The 17,630-nt window shown below is 43.7% G+C and overlaps 1 protein-coding gene across 1 annotated transcript in view; it reads left to right on the forward strand.

Annotated features, from left to right (window-relative positions):
• The window catches only part of MEI4 (meiotic double-stranded break formation protein 4), a 595,729-nt gene that overhangs the window by 62,788 nt on the left and 515,311 nt on the right, over positions 1 to 17,630 (forward strand). Inside the window, exon 4 of the mRNA XM_053712014.1 lies at positions 14,914 to 15,136. Within this exon, the coding sequence (XP_053567989.1) occupies positions 14,914 to 15,136 (223 nt within the window). The remainder of the gene's footprint in view (positions 1 to 14,913; positions 15,137 to 17,630) is intronic.

A 17,630-nucleotide genomic window follows, 5' to 3' on the forward strand; every position in this document is an offset into this window, starting at 1 on the left:
CAACATGAGTAGGGGATACAAAATCTTGGGTAAGATTGTCATTTTAATCAAACTGATACGACCAGATAAGCCCAGGGGGAGGTTAGCCCAGTTTGTCAGTAAGGAGACCAGCTCTGAACACTTGGAAGATATATTTAGATCATACATTTTGGACGGGTCCCGATGCAATTTAATACCCAGGTATGAGAGTCCTCCCGATATCTCCACAAAAGGATAGGAGTGATTCACATTCTGGTGTCTCTGCAGCCACAGAATCTCCGACGTTTATTCTGTAGCCCGAGAAGGTGCCAAAGTCTGCAATTGTGTGTAATATATGGGGTATATGCGCGGAGGGCGTATCCACAAAGAGCAGCATGTCATCGGCGTATAACGCCAAGTGCAGGGAAACACCTTTTATCGTTATTCCAGGAAAAATTTGCCGCAGCTTCAGAGCCAAGGGCTCCAATGCTATGTTAAAAAGTAACGGCGACAGAGGGCACCCTTGTCTGGTGCCTCTCTGTAATTGAAAATCTGATGAGAAAAGCCCATTCACCATAACCCGTGCTGTCGGGTGCTGATACATTTTGTTTATAATCTCTAGGAATGGACCCCTGAACCCGAATTTGTACATGGAATCTACTAGGTGAGGCCACTCCACCCTATCGAAGGCCTTCTCTGCATCCAGGGATAGCAGGAAGGCCTCCGATTTGACCCCCTCCGATCTCTCCTGTCCCTTCAACCAGTAGTGCTCTATGACTTGCAGTACCCTACGGAGATTCACCACTGATGAGCGTCTGAACACAAAACCCGTTTGATCAGGGTGTACAATGTCTGGAAGGACTACTTTTAGTCTGTTCGCTAAGATCTTCATGAACAGCTTGTAGTCTGTGTTCAGCAGCGATATTGGCCTGTAAGACCCTGGTAAGGAGAGATCTTTCCCTGGCTTGGGAATAAGTGTAATGTGAGCCGCCGTGAAATTATTGGAGGGAGATGCTTCCGTATGTAGGAAAGCATTGTACAGATTGGTCAAAGTGGGTGTGATTTGGGGTAGAAGCAGCTTATAAAATTCGGCTGGTAGGCCGTCAGGGCCCGACGCCTTGCCCGTCGGCAGGGACCTTAGAGTAGATGTCAACTCCTCCACAGTTATGGGGGCATTGAGTGCATCACTCTGCTCTTGAGTTATTTGAGGGAGTTGTATCGATTGCCAAAATCGAGCCTGAACACCCTCCGGGGCTCTGTCTTGGTTTGTGTATAGTTCTGCGAAGAACTGTGCAAAGCATTGTGCTATGTCAGCCGGTTTAGTGTGTGTCACGCCTCGTGATCTAATTGCTGCTATGTTAGTCCTAGATGTCTGCGGCCTTGTCAGAGATGCGAGCATTTTACCTGCTCTGCTCCCGAACCTGTAATATCTGCCCGTGGACTTGAGTAGCCCAGATGCAGTTTGTTGTTTCATAAAGGCCTCCAATTCTGCTTTACTCGCTATATATGTCTCATAGCTTGCTTTAGTCTTAGCTTGCAAGTAAGATTGGTAAGACAGTCCCAACTGCCTCTGTAAGGATCGATATTTATATTGTGTGTTATATCGCAGCTTCGATACATAGGAAATTATGGCCCCCGCAGACACTGCTTTCGCCGTGTCCCAGAAGAGCTGTGTGTCATCTACATGAGCAGCGTTGTCAGTGGCAAAGTCTGTCCAAGTGTGTCGCAAGAATTTAGTGAATGCCTCTGAAGTAGATAAGTATGTAGGGAATCTAAGGATGTTCCTATTGGACCGAGGCCCCCGGGTTCCCAATGTTAACTCCACAGGTGCATGATCTGACAGTAGGATGTCGTGTATTTTACACCTATGAATGTGGGTGATTAAGTTACAGGCCGTCATGAAAAGGTCGATTATGGATAGTGTGTGTTTAGCTTTGGACAGGCATGTATAATCTTTGCCTTCCGGGTTCTGCAGCCTCCAGATGTCACAGACCCCCAGGTCGGCCTCTAGCATACCAAAAATTTTTGTTTCATATCTAGCTTTATAGTTTGATTTGGGGTCCCGAAAAGAGTGCGGTTCCAACCAAAGTCTGTCTAAGGTGTGAGTAGGTGAAATATTAAAGTCCCCCCCAATTATCAGGTTTGAGCCTATGTGTGGAGCTAGGTGTCGTGTCAAGTCAGTCCAGAAGCCCATCGCTCTCGGATTAGGGGCATAGAGATTACAAAATACATATCTCACTGAATTTACCATGGCCTGTACTATCATATGTCTACCATCCCTATCAAAATAAGAATTTTCCACCTTAACTGAGACTTTCTTCCCAAATGCAATGGCTAATCCGCGACTGGCACTAGTATGTGAGAGGAATACTACATGTCCTACCCAATCTCTCTGTAACTTCTGATGCTCTATATCTGTTAGGTGGGTCTCTTGTAATAGGGCCCAACTTCCTAAGATGTGTGAGAATAGCCTTACGCTTCCCCCCCCCTATATTTAAGAAATTATTTCCTATGGTCGACCCCAGAAAGGAATTATGGCAGACAGTCCCTAAGGTCGAGGGGGCAGTTTCTACTCTAAACAAACGCACTACTATTCCTATCGAAGATAGTTGTGCTTTCAAAGATCCTATGGATAAAAAATTGGAAGGTTTTCTTAAAAATATTTTTGTACAGCAAGGTTACCTTCTACAACCCATTTCATGCATTGTTCCTGTCACTACAGCAGCGTGGTTCTGGTTCGAGGAACTAGAAAAGTCGCTCAGTAGAGAGACTCCATATGAGGAGGTTATGGACAGAGTTCACGCACTTAAATTGGCTAACTCTTTTATTTTAGATGCCGCTTTGCAATTAGCTAGATTAGCGGCAAAAAATTCAGGGTTTGCTATCGTGGCGCGCAGAGCGCTTTGGCTAAAGTCTTGGTCAGCGGATGTGTCATCCAAGACAAAATTGCTTAACATCCCTTTCAAAGGTAAAACTCTATTTGGACCAGAATTGAAAGAGATTATTTCAGACATCACTGGGGGAAAGGGCCACACCCTTCCACAAGATAGGCCTTTCAAGGCCAAAAATAAGTCTAATTTTCGTTCCTTTCACAATTTCAGGAACGGACCGGCCTCTAATTCTGCATCCTCTAAGCAAGAGGGTAATGCCTCACAACCCAAACCAGCCTGGAAACCGATGCAAGGCTGGAACAAGGGTAAGCAGGCCAAGAAGCCTGCCGCTGCTAACAAAACAGCATGAAGGAGTAGCCCCGATCCGGGACCGGATCTAGTGGGGGGCAGACTCTCTCTCTTTGCTCAGGCTTGGGCAAGAGATGTTCAGGATCCCTGGGCGCTAGAAATAGTTTCTCAAGGTTATCTCCTGGAATTCAAGGAACTACCCCCAAGGGGAAGGTTCCACATGTCTCACTTATCCTCAAACCAAATAAAGAGACAGGCATTCTTACATTGTGTAGAAGACCTGTTAAAGATGGGAGTGATACACCCAGTTCCAATAAAGGAACAAGGGATGGGATTTTATTCCAATCTGTTCGTAGTTCCCAAAAAAGAGGGAACTTTCAGACCAATTTTGGATTTGAAGATCCTAAACAAATTTCTCAGGGTACCATCGTTCAAGATGGAAACCATTCGAACGATTCTACCCACTATCCAGGAAAGTCAATTTATGACTACCGTGGATCTAAAGGATGCGTACCTACATATTCCTATCCACAAAGAACATCATCAGTTCCTAAGGTTCGCTTTTCTGGACAAGCATTACCAGTTTGTGGCCCTCCCATTCGGGTTAGCCACTGCTCCAAGGATTTTCACAAAGGTGCTAGGGTCCCTTCTAGCGGTTCTAAGACTGAGGGGCATTGCAGTAGTACCTTACTTGGACGACATTCTAATACAAGCGTCGTCCCTGTCAAAAGCAAAGGCTCATACAGACATCGTTCTGGCCTTTCTCAGATCACACGGATGGAAGGTGAACATAGAAAAAAGTTATCTGTCTCCGTCGACAAGAGTTCCCTTCTTGGGAACAATAATAGATTCCTTAGAAATTAGACTTTTTCTGACAGAGGTCAGAAAATCAAAACTTCTAAGCTCTTGTCAAGTTCTTCATTCTGTTCCTCGTCCTTCCATAGCGCAGTGCATGGAAGTAGTAGGGTTGATGGTTGCAGCAATGGACATAGTTCCTTTTGCACGAATTCATCTAAGACCATTACAACTGTGCATGCTCAAACAGTGGAATGGGGACTATACAGACTTGTCTCCAATGATTCAAGTAGATCAGAAGACCAGAGATTCACTCCGTTGGTGGCTGACCCTGGACCATCTGTCCCAGGGAATGAGCTTCCGCAGACCAGAGTGGATCATTGTCTCGACCGACGCCAGTCTAGTGGGCTGGGGCGCGGTCTGGGAATCCCTGAAAGCTTAGGGTCTATGGTCTCGGGAAGAGTCTCTTCTTCCGATAAACATTCTGGAACTGAGAGCGATATTCAATGCTCTCAGGGCTTGGCCTCAACTAGCAAAGGCCAGATTCATAAGGTTCCAATCAGACAACATGACGACCGTTGCGTATATCAATCATCAGGGGGGAACAAGGAGTTCCCTGGCGATGAAAGAAGTGACCAAAATAATTCAATGGGCGTAGGATCACTCCTGCCACCTGTCTGTGATCCACATCCCAGGTGTGGAAAACTGGGAGGCGGATTTTCTGAGTCGTCAGACATTCCATCCGGGGGAGTGGGAACTCCACCCGGAGATCTTTGCCCAAATAACCCAATTATGGGGCATTCCAGACATGGATCTGATGGCGTCTCGTCAGAACTTCAAGGTTCCTTGCTACGGGTCCAGATCCAGGGATCCCAAGGCGACTCTAGTAGATGCACTAGTTGCACCTTGGACCTTCAACCTAGCTTATGTATTTCCACCGTTTCCTCTCATTCCCAGGCTGGTAGCCAGGATCAATCAGGAGAGGGCCTCTGTGATCTTGATAGCTCCTGCGTGGCCACGCAGGACTTGGTATGCAGACCTGGTGAATATGTCATCGGTTCCACCATGGAAGCTACCTTTGAGACAGGACCTTCTTGTTCAGGGTCCATTCGAACATCCAAATCTGGTCTCCCTCCAGCTGACGGCTTGGAGATTGAATGCTTGATTCTATCGAAGCGTGGGTTTTCAGATTCTGTGATAGATACTCTGGTTCAGGCCAGAAAACCGGTAACTAGAAAGATTTACCATAAAATATGGAAAATATATATCTGTTGGTGTGAATCCAAAGGATTCCCATGGAATAAGATAAAAATTCCTAAGATTCTCTCCTTTCTACAAGAAGGTTTGGAGAAAGGATTATCTGCAAGTTCTCTAAAGGGACAGATCTCTGCTTTATCTGTCTTACTACACAAAAGACTGGCAGCTGTGCCAGATGTTCAAGCATTTGTTCAGGCTCTGGTTAGGATCAAGCCTGTTTACAGACCTTTGACTCCTCCCTGGAGTCTAAATCTAGTTCTTTCAGTTCTTCAAGGGGTTCCGTTTGAACCTTTACATTCCATAAATATTAAGTTACTATCTTGGAAAGTTTTGTTTTTGGTTGCAATTTCTTCTGCTAGAAGAGTTTCAGAGTTATCTGCTCTACAGTGTTCTCCGCCCTATCTGGTGTTCCATGCAGATAAGGTGGTTTTGCGTACTAAGCCTGGTTTTCTTCCTAAGGTTGTTTCTAACAAAAATATTAACCAGGAAATATTTGTACCTTCTTTATGTCTGAATCCAGTTTCAAAGAAGGAACATTTGTTACACAATTTGGACGTAGTCCGTGCTCTAAAATTCTATTTAGAGGCTACAAAAGATTTCAGACAAACATCTTCCTTGTTTGTTGTTTATTCTGGTAAAAAGAGAGGTCAAAAAGCGACTTCTACCTCTCTTTCCTTTTGGCTTAAAAGCATCATCCGATTGACTTATGAGACTGCCGGACGGCAGCTTCCTGAAAGAATCACAGCTCACTCCACTAGGGCTGTGGCTTCCACATGGGCCTTCAAGAACGAGGCTTCTGTTGACCAGATATGTAAGGCAGCGACTTGGTCTTCACTGCACACTTTTGCCAAATTTTACAAATTTGATACTTTTGCTTCTTCGGAGGCTATTTTTGGGAGAAAAGTTTTGCAAGCTGTGGTGCCTTCCGTTTAGGTAACCTGATTTGCTCCCTCCCTTCATCCGTGTCCTAAAGCTTTGGTATTGGTTCCCACAAGTAAGGATGACGCCGTGGACTGGACACACCAATGTTGGAGAAAACAGAATTTATGCTTACCTGATAAATTACTTTCTCCAACGGTGTGTCCGGTCCACGGCCCGCCCTGGTTTTTTAATCAGGTCTGATGAATTATTTTCTCTAACTACAGTCACCACGGTACCATATGGTTTCTCCTATATATATTTCCTCCTGTCCGTCGGTCGAATGACTGGGGTGGGCGGAGCCTAGGAGGGACTATATGGCCAGCTTTGCTGGGACTCTTTGCCATTTCCTGTTGGGGAAGAGAATATCCCACAAGTAAGGATGACGCCGTGGACCGGACACACCGTTGGAGAAAGTAATTTATCAGGTAAGCATAAATTCTGTTTTATGTTTACACCTAACACCCTAACATGAACCCCGAGTCTAAACACCCCTAATCTTACACTTATTAACCCCTAATCTGCCACCCCGACATCATCGGCACCTACATTATACTTATTAACCCCTAATCTGCCACCCCGACATCACCGACACCTACATTATACTTATTAACCCATAATCTGCAGCCCCCAACATTGCCGACACCTACATAATGTTATTAACCACTAATCTCCCGTCCCCAATGTCGCCGATTCCTACCTACACTTATTAACCCCTAATCTGCCGCCCCCAACGTTGCCGCCACTATACTAAATTTATTAAACCCTAAACCTAACCCTATGTCTAAACCCAACCCTAACACCCACTAACTTTAATGTAATTAAAATAAATCTAAATAAAACCTTCTATTAATAACTAAATAATCCTATTTAAAACTAAATACCTGTGAAATAAAAATAAAACCTAAGCTAGATACAATGTAACTATTAGTTATATATGTAGCTAGCTTAGGGTTTATTTTACAGGTAAGCATTCATTTTAACTAGGTAGAATAGTCACTAAATAGTTATTAACTATTTACTAACTACCTAGCTAAAATAAATACAAATTACCTGTAAAAAAGAAATCAGCTCTTTTACTTGTAAAAAAAATACAAACACCCCCCCCCCCGCAGTAAAACCCACCACTCACACAACCAACCCCCCAAATAAAATCCTACCTAAAAAAAACCTAAGTTCCCCATTGCCCTGAAAAGGGCATTTAGATGGGCATTGCCCTTAAAAGGGCATTTAGCTCTTTTTCAAGTGCCCAAACCCTTATCTAAAAATAAAACCCACCCAATAAACCCTTAAAAAAGCCTAACACTAACCCCCGAAGATCCGCTTACAGTTTTTGAAGACCCGACATCCATCTTCAACAAAGTCGGCAGAAGTCCTCAACCAACCGGGCAGAAGTCTTCATCCAGACGGCATCTTTTATCTTCATCCATCCGGCGGCGGACCGGGTCCATCTTCAAGACATCCGGCGCGGAGCATCCTCTTCAATCGACGTCTTCTTCTGAATGAGGTTTCCCTTTAAATGACGTCATCCAAGATGGCGTCCCTTAGATTTTGATTGGCTGATAGATTTCTATCAGCCAAAAGGAATTAAGGTTGAAAAAATCCGATTGGTTGTTGCAATCAGCCAATATGATTGAGCTTGCATTCTATTGGCTGACCCGCTCTACGCCAGATGGATGAAGATAGAAGATGCCATCTGGATGAAAACTTCTGCCCGGTTGGATGAAGACTTCTGCCCGGTTGGATTAAGACTTCTGCCGCTTCGTTGGGGACTTCTGACGGCTTCGTTGAGGATGGATGTCGGGTCTTCAAAAACTGTAAGTGGATCTTCAGGGGTTAGTGTTAGGCTTTTTTAAGGCTTTATTGGGTGGGTTTTATTTTTAGATTAGGGTTTTGGGCGGAAAAAGAGCTAAATGCAATGCCCATCAAAATGCCCTCAGGGCAATGGGGAGCTTAGGTTGTTTAGGTAGGATTTTATTTGAGGGGTTGGTTGTGTGGGTGGTGGGTTTTACTGTGGGGGGTGTTTGTATTTTTTTTTACAGGTAAAAGAGCTGATTTCTTTGAGGCAATGCCCCGCAAAAGGCCCGTTTAAGGGCTATTCGCAGTTTAGTTTAGAGTTTTTTTATTTGGGGGGTTGGCTTTTTTATTTTGATAGGGTGTAATTAGTTTAAATATCTGATGATTTCTTTTTTATTTTGTGTAATTTAGTGGGGGGGGGTTTGTAATTTAGTTAATTGTATTTAATTTATGTATTTAATTGTAGTGTAAGGTTAAGTGTTAGTGTAAGACAGGTTAGGTTTTATTTTACAGGTAAATTTGTATTTATTTTAGCTATGTAATTAGTAAATAGTTATTAAAGGGCCACTGTAAGTAAATATTTTCTATGCCTGTTACTAACTAACTACCCCAAACACGCTTTTTATCAATAGCATTTCATTAACATATCTCTACCGTAAATCAGAAATCTTGTCTGCAAATTTAATTGTTTTCCAAACCCACTCCGTGGGTATCCTTTGCTCTGTACCAATCCGTTTACAATACCTAGGTTTCAAAATTGCGCTTTAAACACAAAGCTATTGGTTTAAGTATTTTGAACATGCAGTGCTGAAAATAGTGGGCAGGATAACGTGACATCATCGGCGAATAAAAGATATAACTTTTAGAATGTTATGAAACTTTGTTTTGGAGAAAATATAGGTCAGTAGGTTTTAATTAATTTTTATTAACTTTAATATGTTAGTTGTTTAGCTTAAAAATTATAACAGAAAGTAATCCTTTAACTATTTAGTAACTATTCTACCTAGTTAAAATAAATACAAACTTACCTGTAAAATAAAAATAAACCCTAATGTTTGCGATGCGGGAGGGCCTCGGTTTAGGGGTTAATAGGTAGTTTATGGGTGTTAGTGTACTTATTAGCACTTTAGTTATGAGTTTTATGGTACAGCTTTGTAGCGTAAAACTCATAACTACTGACTTTCAGTTTACGGTATGGATTTTGACGGTATTGGCTGTACCGCTCACTTTTTGGCCCCCAGGCAGACTCGTAATACCGGCGCTATGAAAGTCCCATTGAAAAAGGACTTTTTGAAAGCTGCGGTAATTACGTTGTGCTATGGCCAAAAAAGTGTGCGGTGCAGCTAAACCTGCAAAACTCGTAATACCAGCGGTAGTGAAAAAAGAGCCATAACGCTGCTTTTTCACTCATACCGCAAAACTCCTAATCTAGCCGTAATTTTTTAAAGACTGGCTGCAGAGGACAGTCTTCTTTCTGATTAACTGATATAACCACATTTTTGGTGTGTATATCAATATATCTGTGTTGTTTGTACTCCAACACAATCTCCCAACTGCTAAAAAAAACATCTTTTTCTCTCTCTAGAGGAAGAGCTTGTTGTGAAAGCACTGACTTAGGCTGTGTGTTGCAGTGCAGCTTGGCTTAGCTTGCTGTTTTTTTTTTGTTGTTGTTTTTTTTGCTGTTGGTTAAGGCTTTTTTTCTGGGGCTAGCCCAGAAAGGCTTTGTTACAAACTGCTGTTTGTCACTGGCCCTTTAAATGGAAAATTGCCCTGCTTCCCTGGATTTTGGAGAAGCCTATTTGCCAGCCTCCTTCCACATGACTATGGCCCCTGGAAGATTGTGCCCCTGAGGACATATTGACTTTTGTTGGGTGTGTGTGGCCCTTTAAGAACCGTCTGGGGACATATTGTGACTTTGGTGAACAATGCCCCTTTAAGACTATGTCCCCAGACCTGTGAAATGACTTGTCCCTGGCTTTCTCCCACTTGGTTCAGTTTCATTGTGTGCCATTAAGTGCTATGTGACAGACCCTTCGGTCAGAACTACAGAGATAACTTTGTTCAGCTTCAAGAAGCATTATAAATACAAGTTTGCTGGGATCAGCTCTAATTAAGTTTAGTGATAATCAGACTTCTAGTAGTGATAAGGTGGACTGCATTGTTTTATTGTGTGTAAAATGTTATCTGCTGAAGTAATGTCGTGGCCTGTCAAAGGGAGTGTCTCTCTATCTAATATCAAATGTGTGATGGGGGATTTTATGCCTCCCCCTGAGAGTGTCCTGTTTGCATGTAACCTCAATAAAAAGCAGGCTGTGTGCTCCAGCACATGAGACCTATTTCTGACCCTCTAACTTGTAGCTTTGACTCATGTTTGTAGGGGACAGCTTCAGCTATAATCACTACAGGGATTGCTATGCTTTTCATACTCCCTTAGCTACGGGGATTGCTACAGAAGGAAGAGGTTCACCTACTGGAGCCTGGTCGTAGGTCCAGGGCGCAGAGCAGACGGCGAGATACCAGCCCAGCAGCGGTGGTTCATAGAGTCTGCGTTACTTATGGTGGCTACGCAGCAGTTAGAGTGTCTACGGTGCTGCTGCTCCTTTGGTGAGCGCTAGGAGCATCCTTTTCTACGGTCCAACTTCCAGCCAGCCTGGAGGCAACCGTAACATTTGGCGGCAGCGGTGGGATCGCGTCCTAGCGCAAGGAGCAGCACCACAACAGCACTGGTATCGTAGGAGAGTAATTGAGGGCAACACTAGCCACTGCACAGCGTCCCTACCTACAGCAGCATGGAGCTGACAAGACACTGGTCAGAACCCTGTGAAGAGCACCTCAACCTGATCCGTCGCTATGAGGGCGCTGATTTCGTTCCAGAGGTAAAGAGGCGGCTAGTCCGATATGGTCCAGACCCTGCACAGGAGGTAGTCAGTCGCCTCATCCGGGAATTGGCTACTGAGAACGAAGCGGCACGAGCCTTTGAGCGCTAACTGTGGAGTTTGAGGGTATGGACACCTGGTCTCTCTCCCCAGCCGCAGCATGTTCCATAGGGAGAGGAGAGCAGCGACCTCCCTCCCCAGCGGCAGTATACTGTGCAGAGGGAAGAGACAACCGGTCTCCTTCCCCAACCCCAACCAGAGATACCAGAGGCAGCAGACCTCATAGACTGGTCCTGGGAGGACCCCCAGCAGGCAGGTGGAGATGGGACCGCAGTCTCTCTACCGGCCCTACAGGGATGCTGGGCAGGCGGCCCAGATCCCCAGCGACAGACCCAGCTACAGGGAGGCGAGAGCATCGACCTCCCTCCCCAGCCGGAGTGTGCCTTCCAGGGAGAGGAGACAACCGGTGTCTCTCCCCAGCCGCAGCATGTTCCACAGGAAGCGGAGAGCATCGACCTCCCTTCCCAACGGCCGCCGGAGTATCAGGAGGAGGAGGTAAGCCAATCTCCCCCTCCCCAGCTAACTCCTAACTTGGGCCCAGGGTTAACAGTGGAGATGTTAACCCCCACTGACCCCCACGTTCCCTTTGCCACCGGGCAGGACTATGCCCCAATTCCCCCAGCAGAAGAGCTGGCATCAGGACAGAGCGCTGCTGGCCTCTGCCCTACAGACCTTGTCCTTGTTACAGAACTGGCCTGCAAACCCCTCACCCCAGCAGAAGCGCTGGCACCAGGGCAGAGTGCTGCTGGCCTCTGCCCCCCAAGTACCATCAGCTATTTGCCCAGCTGCGCCAGGAAGGCCGAGGATGCTACACTTTCATCCTACAACCTGGAACTTACAGGCCAGTACTACGTATTGTGGGGGGGCTACTTTGCTGCTAACGATTATTTGTGGGTGGGTTGCGAGACTAACTTAGGCACTGACCGGCAGAAGGTCAGGTGCCTGGTTAGTCTCCCTCCAAAAGGGGAGATATGTTACAAACTGCTGTTTGTCACTGGCCCTTTAAATGGAAAATTGCCCTGCTTCCCTGGATTTTGGAGAAGCCTATTTGCCAGCCTCCTTCCACATGACTATGGCCCCTGGAAGATTGTGCCCCTGAGGACATATTGACTTTTGTTGGGTGTCTGTGGCCCTTTAAGAACCGTCTGGGGACATATTGTGACTTTGGTGAACAATGCCCCTTTAAGACTATGTCCCCAGACCTGTGAAATGACTTGTCCCTGGCTTTCTCCCACTTGGTTCAGTTTCATTGTGTGCCATTAAGTGCTATGTGACAGACCCTTCGGTCAGAACTACAGAGATAACTTTGTTCAGCTTCAAGAAGCATTATAAATACAAGTTTGCTGGGATCAGCTCTAATTAAGTTTAGTGATAATCAGACTTCTAGTAGTGATAAGGTGGACTGCATTGTTTTATTGTGTGTAAAATGTTATCTGCTGAAGTAATGTTGTGGCCTGTCAAAGGGAGTGTCTCTCTATCTAATATCAAATGTGTGATGGGGGATTTTATGCCTCCCCCTGAGAGTGTCCTGTTTGCATGTAACCTCAATAAAAAGCAGGCTGTGTGCTCCAGCACATGAGACCTATTTCTGACCCTCTAACTTGCAGCTTTGACTCATGTTTGTAGGGGACAGCTTCAGCTATAATCACTACAGGGATTGCTATGTTTTTCATACTCCCTTAGCTACGGGGATTGCTACAGAAGGAAGAGGTTCATCTACTGGAGCCTGGTCGTAGGTCCAGGGCGCAGAGCAGACAGCGAGATACCAGCCCAGCAGCGGTGGTTCATAGAGTCTGCGTTACTTATGGTGGCTACGCAGCAGTTAGAGTGTCTACGGTGCTGCTGCTCCTTTGGTGAGCGCTAGGAGCATCCTTTTCTACGGTCCAACTTCCAGCCAGCCTGGAGGCAACCGTAACAGGCTTCTACTTCAGGGGGAAGCTGTCCCAATGTATTTAGGTTTGAAAATTTGACCAGAAGGCATGGGGTCAGAATCAGCCCTGGGAATGATGTTAATGTTTAGAATTGTGTGTTAGCTGTAGGGAAAGTTGTTGGTTGCAGTAATATTAAGTCTGCATCAAGAATTAATAAATCAGTGGTTGTTTTTGTGAGCACTAAACAGCTAGCTAACTAAGGCCTAGATTACGAATTTTGTGTTAAGGTAAAAAAGGAGCGTTTTCAGGTCCTAACACTGCTTTTTTATGCCCGCTAGTGTTACGAGTCTTGCAGGTTTAGGGGCACCGCACACTTTTTTGGCCTTACCGCAAATCAACTTACGTAAATTTTGTAAAGGCTTTTTTCAATGGGACTTAGCGCCTGTATTACGCATAGCGCCGGTATTACGAATTTGTCCTGGGAGGCCAAAAAGTTTACCTGAAAAAGAAATACAAACACCCCACACAACAGTAAAACCCACCACCCACACAACCAACCCCCCAAATAAAACCCTAACTAAAAAAAACCTAAGCTCCCTATTGCCCTGAAAAGGGCATTTGGATGGGCATTGCCCTTAAAAGGGCATTTAGCGCTATTGCAGCCCAAAGCCCTAACCTAAAAATAAAACCCACCAATACACCTTTAAAAAAACCTAACACTAACACCTGAAGATCCACTTACCGGGAGAAGTCATCCAAGCGGCAAGATGTCCTCAACGAAGCCAGCATAAGTGGTCCTCCAGACAGGCAGAAGTGGTCCTTTAGTTGGGCAGAAGTCTTCACCCAGACGGCATCTTCTATCTTCATCCTTCCGACCCGGAGCGCTCCATCTTCTGGGGGCAGCAGATTAGAGGTTCATAAGTATAATGTAGGTGGTGGTGATGTCTGGAGCGGCAGATTACAGGATAATAAGTATAATGCAGGTGTCGACGATGTCGGGGGCAGCAGATTAGGGGTTATTAAGTATAACATTAGACTGTTTAGACTCGGGGGTTCATGTTAGGGTGTTAGGTGTAAACATAAAATGTGTTTCCCTATAGGAATCAATGGGGCTGTGTTACTGAATTTTACGCTGCTTTTTTGCAGGTGTTAGACTTTTTCTCAGCCGGCTCTCCCCATTGATGTCTATGGGGAAATTGTGCACGAGCACGTAAAACCAGCTCACCGCTCACTTAAGCAGCGCTGGTATTGAAGTGCAGTGTGGATCTCAATTTTGCTATACACTCAATTTTTGCCTGTTAACGCTGGCTTGATAAAACCCTGTAATACCAACGCTGCAGGTAAGTGAGCAGTGAGAATAAACTGCAAGTTAGCACCGCACCCCTCATAACGCAAAACTCGTAATCTAGCCGAAAGTAATCTCAGAGGGTGTTGTCATTTTTGGAGTTTTTTTATAATGTTTTACCTCTATCTACTCCAGCTGTGAAAGTGCTTATTTCTAATGTGCCTCCTTTTTTGAGAAATGAACAGCTAGCTCATGATTTATCTTGTTCTGGGAAATTGACTTGTCCCATTTGCATGGTTCCTTTAGCATGCAAAGCAAATGAGATTAAGCATGTGATATCCTTTAGAAGCCAGGTCTTTATGATACTCATGGACAGTAACAAAACTTTAAATGTTGCTTTAAGGTACAAGTTGGATGAATGCAACTATATTGTTTTTGCTAGCACTGAGCAAATGCGCTGTTTTAGTTGTAAAAGTTCTGAACATCTAATTAAGGACTGCCCTGAGCTAAAGCAGAAGCTGAAATTGCTGCAGATGAGCAAGAGAATTAGGTTTCTGATTTGGAATCAGGGGAGTCCTCTTTATCTGATGATAGTGAGCCAGATGAGAAAACGGAGCAGGAAGCTATAGTTTCCCTTTCTAAACTGCAGGGAAAAGATTTAACTGTAAATCATAAAGTGCAGTGTAAGAAAAGACCTTTTAAATCTGAGCTCATTCAGGTAGGGAGAGAAAAGGTTAAAAGATGTAATGTAATAAGTGGGAATCAAATGGAAGAAAAAAAAATCTCAGTTGTGGAAAGGAATAAAGAAAATGTTTTAAATAAGAAGATAGAAAATGCAGGTGGTGATGAGGAAAAGGATAAGGAAAGTAAAAGTGTTGAAGAAGAAAAAAAGCTGGGTGTAATAATTCTGTAATTAGTTCAGTACCAGTAAGTGATAAAGCTGATGAGCCCAGTTCACAAAGTGTTAATCCCCCAGTTTTGCAGGCTACTGAAGGAACACCTGTGGCTAATGATTCCCCAGCTGCCCTTGCAGCATTTTCAGAGAGTGAAGAAGATGTTGAAATTTCTGATTGTCAGAGTTCTCTACCTGCAGCTCAAAATATGACTGCAAGTTATTCTCTGCAGAGTATTAAAGTGAAGGTAAAGTTTGCTGTATTGCAATTTGATACTTTACATTTCAGCACACATGAATGGCACTTTCATTCATCAAAATTTCTAATTTTATTTTTAAACCGAGTTTTCACTGTTTTTATTACTCATCTAACAACCGTAAAATTCAAGCCGTAATTTTTTTCACCTGCTGGTTACATTTTTACACCAGCCAATTGACTTTCTGGCCGTTAGGCGGCCGTCATTTTACGCCATCACTCTCTTCTACACTATGCGCATGCGTTAGCATTGTTACCTCTCCTTGGAAAGCCAAGCACCCATTTTGCGCATGCTTACTGCAAATTTTTTTTTAACACATCATTACGTAGCAGGCTTATTTCTTGATCGGGAAAGAGATTTTGCACATGCGCAGTTGGTTTTGTCGCCGTGCACGAGCCTTGGAGACACGTATAGAGCGGGTGGGGCCGCTCTATACGTCATAAGCTCATAAATCAAGAAATGGCTCATGGGAGGAGTTTGTAACGGAACGGTAGGGAAAAATAAAATAACTTATTATTGAAATATGTAATGTTTCACAGAAAATAAGTTAGCAACTGTATATTTTACAAGGTGCTAAATTTAATAGTGCTTACACAACAATCTAATTTTACCTTCACTTTAATAAATTTTTAGATATTACTAAAGGGAAAAAGAATGGGGGAATACAGAATTAATTTCCTGATCTTGTGAAGTTTGTAGACTCTGTAGACTTTTATTTTAAACGTGCTAGTGAGAAAGAGCTCAGTAAAAAAAAACAGGTATCTTTTAAAAAATTGTTACAAAAGGTTAGTCTCCCTAAAGATTAATGATGATTAGTAGGCATTTTTTTTTTTTTACTCTTTCCTCTGTTTGCTTACTTCATGTTTTGTGATGTGTAAAAATGAAAATAAGATGTCATGTGGGAGTGGGACATTAAATGTTAATATAGAAAAAAGTGAAGATATATTTTCTCTTGTTAAGTGTATCCAGTCCACGGATCATCCATTACTTGTGGGATATTCTCCTTCCCAACAGGAAGTTGCAAGAGGATCACCCACAGCAGAGCTGCTATATAGCTCCTCCCCTCACTGCCATATCCAGTCATTCTCTTGCAACTCTCAACAAAGATGGACGTAGTAAGAGGAGAGTGGTGTATTATAGTTCGTTTTTTAACTTCAATCAAAAGTTTGTTATTTTTAAATGGTACCAGAGTGTACTGTTTCATCTCAGGCAGCATTAGAAGAAGAATCTGCCTGTGATTTCTATGATCTTAGCAGAAGTAACTAAGATCCACTGCCGTTCTCACATATTCTGAGGAGTGAAGTAACTTCAGAGGGGGAATGGCGTGCAGGTTTTCCTGCAATAAGGTATGTGCAGTTAACGTATTTCGTGGAATTTGCTAGAAAAATGCTGCTGATACCGGATTAATGTAAGTTAAGCCTTAAATGCAGTGATAGCGACTGGTATCAGGCTTATTAACAGAGATACATACTCTTATAAAAGTGTAATATAAAATGTTTGCTGGCATGCTAATCGTTTTTATATATGTTTGGTGACAAAACTTATTGGGGCCTAGTTTTTTTTTCCACATGGCTGGCTTGATTTTTGCCTAGAAACAGTTCCTGAGGCTTTCCACTGTTGTAATATGAGTGGGAGGGGCCTTTTTTAGTGCTTTTCTGTGCAGCTAAAAATACTGAAAGAGACATTCAGCTTCCCTCTGCATGATACAAGACATCTCTGAAGGGCTCAAAAGGCTTCAAAGTCGTGTTTGAGGAGGGTAACAACCTGTGGCAGTTGTTGTGACTGTGTTTAAAAACAAAACAAAACAAAAAAAAAAAAAACATTTTTGTCATTTATTATTCTGTTTTTGTTATTAAGGGGTTAATCATCCATTTGCAAGTGGGTGCAATGCTCTGCTGACTTGTTACATACACTGTAAAAATTTTGTTAGTGTAACTTCCTTTTTTTCACTGTTATTTCAAATTTTGTCAAAATTTGTTTCTCTTAAAGGCACAGTAACATTTTTTATATTGCTTGTTAACTTGCTTTAAAGTGTTTTCCAAGCTTGCTAGTCTCATTGCTAGTCTGTACAAACATGTCTGAAACAGAGGATACTTGTTCATTATGTTTAAAAGCCATGCTGGAGCCCCATAGGAGAATGTGTACTAAATGTATTGATTTCACCTTAAACAGTAAAGATCGGTCTTTATCTACAAAATAATTGTCACCAGAGGGGTCTGTCGAGGGGGAAGTTATGCCGACTAACTCTCCCCACGTGTCGGACCCTTCGCCTCCCGCTCAAGGGACGCACGCTAATATGGCGCCAAGTACATCAGGGACGCCCATAGCGATTACTTTGCAGGACATGGCTGCAATCATCAATAATACCCTGTCAGAGGTATTATCCAGATTGCCTGAATTGAGAGGCAAGCGCGATAGCTCTGGGGTTAGACGAGATACAGAGCGTGTAGATGCTGTAAGAGCCATGTCTGATACTGCGTCACAA

This window comes from Bombina bombina, chromosome 4, assembly GCF_027579735.1.
Source record: "Bombina bombina isolate aBomBom1 chromosome 4, aBomBom1.pri, whole genome shotgun sequence".
Taxonomy (NCBI): Eukaryota; Metazoa; Chordata; class Amphibia; order Anura; family Bombinatoridae; genus Bombina; species Bombina bombina.